The 8936-nt window shown below is 30.1% G+C and overlaps 1 protein-coding gene across 1 annotated transcript; it reads left to right on the forward strand.

The window, feature by feature from the left end:
- The first annotated feature begins 5483 nt into the window (after nt 1-5483).
- On the forward strand, nt 5484-8656 carry LOC100811050 (cell division cycle-associated 7-like protein-like). The gene is made up of 5 exons (NM_001255105.2): nt 5484-5823; nt 6497-6736; nt 7308-7391; nt 7598-7727; nt 8216-8656. The coding sequence occupies exons 1-5, from the start codon at nt 5549-5551 to the stop codon at nt 8390-8392; spliced, it is 906 nt and encodes a 301-aa protein (NP_001242034.2). The 5' UTR covers nt 5484-5548; the 3' UTR covers nt 8393-8656.
- Nucleotides 8657-8936: the final 280 nt, after the last annotated feature.

The following is an 8936-nucleotide window of genomic DNA, read 5'->3' on the forward strand; positions in this document are numbered from 1 at the left end:
TCGTTGGGATACGAGGATTTTTTGTTTATATCTAAAAATAAGTGAATCAGGTTGACTTTTACAGAAAACGGGATTCAAACGGGATCTTAGAAAACGGGATTTAGAAATGCATCTAGTGAATATTCTATATTGGTTCATCCAATGAAGCCTTTGCAATGATAAACCAAACACACAATTTCATTTAGGTTTAGTGATAAAAATAAAATAAAAATCTATAATCTATCACAATAGATAAAGGGATATAATTTTGTAACTAATTTTTGGTCTTCACATCTTCGAATACATTTATGACCCTTAATTTCATTCTTATCTATTATTCCTTTTGAACTGCAACAATAATATGTGTAGTAATTAAAGAATAAAATGTAAAAAATACACAAAATGAAACTGATACAAAAAAGTAATCACTCACTCCTTTTTATCCTCACACCGTATCCCTTATTACTAACATTTTAACCTAAGTAAAAAAAATGTTAAAATATCATCGATGTCTTTGTTTATGTCTTGGATTGGAACACTCGTCAAATGGAAGTTTAATTCTTAAGGAAGCGTTTTATGAAGTTTCCTGAGATTATCTGGACAAATACTTCGTAAAATGGTTCATATGACCTGTTTATTTGTCAGGTGCAACAAGACCCAAGACGCAGTTGGTAAGATGAGTAAGGATTTTAAATTCTCTTCATTTTTATTATTTATTTTTCTTATACGCGATCATATACTTTAAACAGTTTGTAAATATAATAAAATTTGTTACTTCTACTCATGTCAAGATACTACAAAACCAGAGAAGAAAATGTTACACATTTATTTGTCTTAACTTCTATTTCTATAAATAATGATATCAATTATTCTAATTGCACAAATGAAATCAGGTGTGAAGGTGTTATACTTATATTATCAAAACTATAATTAAATAATGTTGCATGTCCGTAAAGAATAGAAACAACAATAAATTTTACAAACCTAAAAGCAAAAAAAAAAAAAAAAAAAAAACGTTTGCAACATAATTTTAAACAAACATTTAATGGATTTTTTAAATTTTATCTTAGAAGTGAAAATTATGATTTTAATTTTAAAACAAAAACATGATAATAGAAGATTACCTCTTCAACTGATCTAGTTTTCAAGTTTTAAAATTTCGTTTAAAAAAATTAAATAAATTTTAAAATTGCATGCCCATGATTGTGGAAGTGAGTAACTCACCATTTTGGTTAATGAAAAATATTTTTAAAAGAAAAAGTAAATTTAAAGTATTGAATTATTTTTAAAATTATGATAAATTTTAGAAAAATAAAAGCAGAATTATTTTTTTAATTTTTTTATGTTTTAAAAAAATTAATAAATTTTAGAAAACTAAAAGCAAAAGAAAAGCTCCGGAAATGCCACATAATTATAAACCTATTTTTAAATATGACTTCTTATAATTTTAAAATCAACAGTAAAAAAATAATTTTTAAATCATTCTTTTAAAAGTAAAAATTATGATGTTTAAAATTTTCATATTCCGAAAAAAGAAAAAAATCTTAACGTAGAGAAATGCAATAACAAAATAGAAAATCGAACACACATGTGTTACTGTGTTTCCGCTCTTATAAAGATAAAGAAAATGACTTCCTTGACTTATTTTTATCATTATATAAAGTTTTGTATACTAAAAATAAATTAAAGTGTTTTTAGTTTTTGAAAATATGACATTTTTGGAATTAATCTATCTTGAATATTTATTGTAAAAAAAATTACTTTTAACATGTGACACCCTCTATCCCAACATACATAAAGAAAAACATATAAAAATTTATAATTTAATTAAAAACATCTCCGACTCACTGTTAACATATAAAAATCTTAACGTGTGACACCCTCATTCTTTTAACGTGTCACATTCACTTCACTGTTACCAAATAAAATTTATTAAAAACATCTCTGACTCAAAACAAGATCGTCCAAATCTCCAAAGAATGAACTACAGACTTAGCATTTGAAACAAAATGATAAAAACTACATGTCAAAAAATTCATGTAATTAATACAGAACCTCATACCTCAATGTCACATCCTACCAGAACATTGTGTTTTAGCGTCCTCTAGCATGAGGTTCTCCATAGTCATCTACCTAATCATCTACTCTCACAAACACAAAGTTCGAGATCATCGTAGGATCCAAACACAAACAACAGGAAGTGAGTTATCATATTCATAACTAATAGAGAGAAATAAAACAATATAGATATACATATTATATAAATGAAATATAATTTACTTTAACACAACTCATGTCATTTTACCACTTATTGCATAACATTACATTTCAACACTACATGTTTCACACATTTTACCATCATTCACGTATTCAAGGATCAAAACACAATATTACTCAACCAACCAATCAATATCGATCAATACACAATTGTTATGCAACAAATATACTAACACTCAATCTTATATGCAATGTAATATCATGTTAGTAAAAAACCTCATCGGGCGCCAGGAGTACATGACAAGACAGACCACACACTGATAAATCAAGTCACTCTCACTAGGCAAAATTATAGGAAAACCAACCAGGATCACTCTGTTTTGCAAGAACGTTCCAATCATATGAGATCAGCATAAGCTTCAAGGAACATTCAAACCAAGTGTATTTACCCCAAGGCCTACACTCCAAAGAGTCCTTTAGAGCCTCTATCTCCTGATTCAGGTTCAACCCATAAAACATTTTAGCATGCAGACTCTATCTATGAAATATACAAAATACACGACTCCTCAATTATTCTCAAAATAATTTTAACTTGTCGTGCCTCAAAGTAATTAAACTCGTCAGGTTCCCACAATGGGTCCTATCACAATACTCGTTGTGTATTAACTCGTCGCCCTTAAAAGGTCTTACAATTGTGTGATTATACGATTCATAGCTCACAACTCAATGCACATAACATCTCAATACACATGTGTGATATCATAATTTAACACATACTCAACTTGTCACTTGCACATAGTTCATCACGCTTCCATAATCCCTAGACAACATGTTATCACACCTCATGCATTATATACATGTCACACAATAATAATATTAATATGTTATGTTCATATGATTAAATCTCTCAAACAATTTCACATAATCATATTAAAATCAAAAGAGAGGGCGAGCCCTGGTGCAGCGGTAAAGTTGTGCCTTGGTGACTTGTTGGTCATGGGTTCGAATCCGGAAACAGTCTCTTTGCATATGCAAGGGTAAGGCTGCGTACAACATCCCTCCCCCATACCTTCGCATAGCGAAGAGCCTCCGGGCAATGGGGTACGAAGAAAAAAAATATTAAAATCAAAAGAATTAAAATCATTGGTAAAAAACATGAAATCACCAAGAACACTCAATTTTATCAATCATTTCGCATCAGGGCATCAATTGTCCTACCAAACACAACAATCTCGTAATTATAATCACAAAGGAAGAATCACAATATAGTAAACATCTCAAAATAAATCACAATTTGATTCTTTAAGGATTCATACATGTGTTCATTCTAACCTCAATTGCGATAAATCCATTCCTTACCTCTAAGCGAGGTCAAATGTGTAGTCTGGTAATGATAACGACATCTCTAACGGTTCCCTAAGATTTTTCAAGTTTTTCCTCTGGTTGTCCTACCAGGGTTTCCAAGTATTAGAAAGAATAAGAGATTAGAACTTCCATTTCACTGTTTACATGTGAGAGACATTTCTATAACCATAGATATTATTTCTTAAATCTCAACGGTGGAGATGTGTGAAAATGAGTTTCAAACTTGGTGTTTAAATTTCAGGACGATCCAACGGTGCCTGAGATCATAGTTTTAGTGGAACAAGTTTGAGTGTATACGAAAAAAAAAAGATTTTGAGGGAAGTGAGTGTACCTAATATGTCTCTATTTATAGGTAGGGTACTTTTATCCTATTATTTACTCTATTTTTTATTTTATTATTTTATAAAAATGAATTTTATTTTACTTTCTATCAAATAAATAAATAAAATATCTTTTTTATTTTCTAAGAACATATATTTATTTTATTTACCTTAAAACTATTATTTTAATTAATAAAACCATTTTTCCTTATGTATTTAATTATCAAAAATTTATTATTTTTCTAAAACTCTATTTATTTTTAAATAATTTTTTTTTTATTTTTTTTACGAAAAATAAAATGTTACATATTCAAACTTTACGGAGAGATAAAAAATACATTATTTTAGACTAAATGTAAGAAATAAAGAAAAAAAACTTTGAAACTTGATTAATTTATAAAAAAAAAAGCATGTTTTAAGACAAATAAATTCTGAGTTCAAATATCATTTATAAATAACTTAAAATTTATTAAATGAATGAAAGCTCTAAGTCCATAATTTATAAATGCAAAATATTATTTATACACTTTTTTTAACCGTATGAATCAAAGATAAATATTAAAAAAATTATAACTCACCCATCATGTTTTGAACAAATTATGTTAAACCCCCTTACATGATTTATATGGTTTACTTGATCCATCATAGTTTCTAAATTACTTTTAATCAAAATTAATAATTTCAATTTGAAATTTCAGTCGGACAAAACTTATGTTTTTAAACTACCTTTTATATTGAATTTGGGAAGTATAGGATCACACCAGTAGTTAAAGATCTAAATTTAACTCTTATCATTCTCGTATAATAATTGTTTGTATTTTAGACCTATTCATAAAACAATGTTGAGCTTATACTAAAATTAAAGTTTCATTTCAACAATTAAAAAATCCACTAAAGTCATATAGTGGGCGGGTTTGAATAATTTACACAAAATTTTATGTTTTAACCTGTTATCATCAATGTATACAAATAATAAAAAAAATCAACACCAAACTTTATAGTTTATATGTTTGGATTGGGTGTGGTTTTGGAGGGAGAGAAACACAAAAAAGTAAAACAAGAGAGACTGTGTGTAGCCTTTTAATTGAAAAAAAAAGAGAAAAAAGTGTCAAAATTGTGACTCCATCGTTTCAGAATCTTTCTCCTTTTGCCATGATTTGGAAATTTATTTTTGTACATCTATTTTTTAATTTTTAAAAATTAAATAAATTTGTAATAATATAAAAAATAGAAATAATAAATAATTTTGTTTTAAGAAAAAAACAATGCGATAAAAAATTATATTTAATTAGACAATTATCCTTATGCTATTTTTTTTCACTCTCTATTCTACTCATATAAACAAGAAATGATTTTTTTTACAATTTTTTCCTACTTCTATTCATCCAAAGAGTTCATATTTTTCACATTATTTCTTTCCTATTTCTATCTTTCTCATTTATTTATTTTCTATTTCTCTTTTAATCCTAAAAAAAGACATTAAATCCAATAACAAATTTTAATTAAAAAAATAATCTCAAGCACAGAGTTTTTTCTGTGTTTACCTTATTGGTGAATTTGGAACACTATTGATATTATTCTTATTTCCAATGGATTTGGAACTCCCGCCATTTCACCTCCCCAAACCAAAACCAAAACTCATTCTCTCAAGTCTCGACACAGAGAAAATGAAAATGGGCACTCGCAGAAAGAAGAGAGAAGAAGCCCCTCTTTCTCTCTCCGAAGATGATGATGGTGATGAAAATGAAAACTCCCAAAACGAAGGTTCCAAAAGGGTAAAAAACGAAGGTTACGAGCAAGCTAGGGAGCAAAGGATCAAAGAGAACATGGAGAGAATGCAGAAGCTTGGCTTATTCGACCTTTCTCATAAACTCAAACCCCTAAAGAAACAGAAGAAGCGCACCCACCAACCCAATCATTCACCCCAGAGACGCTCTTTCAGGTTTTTTCTTAATTTCTACGTTTATATGTGTTTTGATTGCAGTGGAACGTGAAAAGGAGCAAATTTTCTATCTGGATTTGTTCCTTTCTCCCTAAAGGTGTTACCTTTTTTTTCTTTTCCCTTGTCTGTGGAAGTGGAGACCCATTTCAGTGCATGTTTTGTTCTCCATTGCAAAATAACTTTCGAGGCAACAAATCATTTTGCCAATGGATCAGATCCTTGCTTTTGCGTTCATTTTGCATTTATACATTGGATTTACATTGAAACACGTGCTGGAGCAATTCCAAGTCATGAACGTGAACATGGCTAGGCTAAGATATGATATAACAGTGTTTTGTAATTCAATATTAGGGATTTTGTATTTAAGCTAAGATACACTTTTTTTTAAAGTAAATTAGGTGTTGCTTTTTCTATTAGAATTTGAGTTTTACTTTTTGGTAATATATGCCGAACTTCAATGCAAACTTTTATCATGCAAATTTGAAACTCTAGTTTTGATTGAAGAACACTAAAATTGCTTGAGGAATTGTGGCTAAGTTTTGTTTGAACTATAAAATGGCATTATTTATATGCTCATTAGTCATTATCACAGTTCATCAATTGTGTTGACATGATGATTCAAGAAATACTTTAGAAATATCTGAAGTATCTGAAACATTTCGTGGGTTTGCAGAATAATGAGCCGGGCACCAATTAACTATGCTGAGAGAGATTTTCGCGAGTCAGCAAGTAAGAAAAATGATGAAGTAGAGATTGTTATTCCAGAAGGTACAAACCCTGAAGTTTACACTGAAGAGCAGGAGAAGCTTCTGGGAGACTGTGAGAGTACTTGGGAATTGTATGTAGATGGATATGATGAAGATGGGAACCGTATATATGATCCAATCAAAGGAGAGACATGCCATCAATGCAGGTAATGTTCAAATGTATATTGATAAATTCTCTATGTTCCTTGGGATATGCCTTATTTCCTTGTTGGGTTTATTAGTTTCTATTCCCACACAATTTATTTTGGTAAAAGAAATTAGAAAAGCTTATATTGTTAAAAGAAGATACATATATGCTTACATTGAACATTCCTGTGTCTTTGCCCTGCTTTATTTATTTTAAACATAATCTAGTTCCAATTTCATTTCCTGAAACTTTTTTCCTTGATGTTTCAATTTTAAATTGCCAACTTCTTTAACATGCTTGGTATATTTGACATGTTTTATGTTTGATCTAGAACTACACGTGTTCTGTTACTTTTGCCTCAATCAGATGGAAACTTGGAATGGGAAGGCTTTGCAATTTAGCTATTGCTTTTTGCTGCCTTTTGAATGGTGTGATACCTTAACTAGGGGAAATGGTTTTACACGTTTTTGATTCAAGAACACAGACTCAGTTCCTTTTCGTAGTACAAGTTAACATATAAAGCTGGCGCTTCTTCCATATGATTCTTGTTTCAGGGCAAAGTTTTCATAAATCATTTCTTTTACTTGCAGGCAGAAAACTCTTGGCCAGCATACTCATTGCAACAAATGCGAATTACTCCAAGGGCAATTTTGTGGAGATTGCTTGTACATGAGGTAACATTATTTAAGCTAAGGTTCAGATTGAGAAAATGACTTTTCATTCAGAACTTTAAAAATGATGGCATCTATTATTATGTCAGCCATCTGCGGTGAAAAAATATGGCTCCATCTAAAACTAACAAGTATAACCTTGTGTTGAGTCAACCACTGTCGTTCTGTCAAGTTTGATGAAAGTCATTGTTTCTACTATTATTTTATAGATATGGAGAAAATGTGGTAGAAGCCAACCATAACACAAAATGGACTTGCCCTCCTTGTCGGGATATTTGCAACTGCAGTCGTTGCCGCAGGGGAAAAGGTTGGATGCCTACTGGTAACATATACAGTAAGGTTAGTATTGCACAACATAGTTATTAAAATCTTATGATTTGTGATTTGAATCATACAATTTGATGTGATTCGGTTGGCTATCTATTTCTATTTCTATAGGCTATATTTGAATTATTTTTTATTGTCCCTAGATCTTATGATTCAATACAAGTTATGATTAATGATTCACTACTCACAATTTGAATCTCAAATTCTCGATATGATAACCTTGTTGCATAATATAACATTTGCTTTTTTCCTCTCTTTTGTTCTTAGTTTTTAACTGAACCCAATGCTATGTGATCCATGTTGCTAATCTAACTTGGTAGGACAAGACTTTTGCTGTTGTTTTTGTTCTATCTTTTTGCTGTATGGGATAAAAATAAACTTCAGGTCATCATAAATTATTACATATATTTGCTTCAACATTCTTCAAAGAAAAAGTCTTATCCTTTTTGCCACATGGGGGTGCTGGAACTGATTCTTCCCTTGTAATTTGTATTTGTAAGGTGTCAAAACTGGGTTTCAAATCTGTGGCTCATTATCTGATTAAAAATCGCCGCTCCAAGTTGGAAGGCTCAGATGCTGAAAACATAGTTCCTGAAGAAATATCAGAGGCAGAGGCATCTGCAGATACCACACCGAATAGACCAACTCGCACGAGGGCATCAAAGAAGAGAGCTTAGTGGCATAATATCTATACATGAAGAAAATGACATCATGTTTTGAGTAATGAAGAAAGTTATTACTTGTTTTTTGTTTGAGAAACATACAAGCTTAGCCATTTAACAATGCAAGTTTAGAAGTGGGTTTTGACAAAGTTTTGGTAACAATAATTCATAGGCAGATTTATGGATTATTAAAAGGTGCATACAAACTATTAAAAAAACAAATTATGCTTCTTGATCCTCTATTGAAATGTGATCAATATTAGCTTTGTTTTGAAAAAACAATTTTGCATGATTGGCTGAAACAGTATCGAACACTATTTCCTTGCGTGACCCATAAACAACCCCACGCACTGAAAAAGAAAAAGCATCCAGACTAATCAACAACTGATACATCATTACTTTAAACAATATAATTGCTTGTCACGTGATTTTACGGAATTATTTGATATAAAATAGCAATGTGTTGATTAGCTTAGTTGAAACTTGTATATGCAAGGGTTTCTATTACTATTTCCTATAGCTTTTTTTTTTTGGGTGAATAAGAATATTTTTCGATAGA

The sequence above is a fragment of the Glycine max genome, chromosome 2 (assembly GCF_000004515.6).
Source record: "Glycine max cultivar Williams 82 chromosome 2, Glycine_max_v4.0, whole genome shotgun sequence".
Lineage (NCBI taxonomy): Eukaryota > Viridiplantae > Streptophyta > Magnoliopsida > Fabales > Fabaceae > Glycine > Glycine max.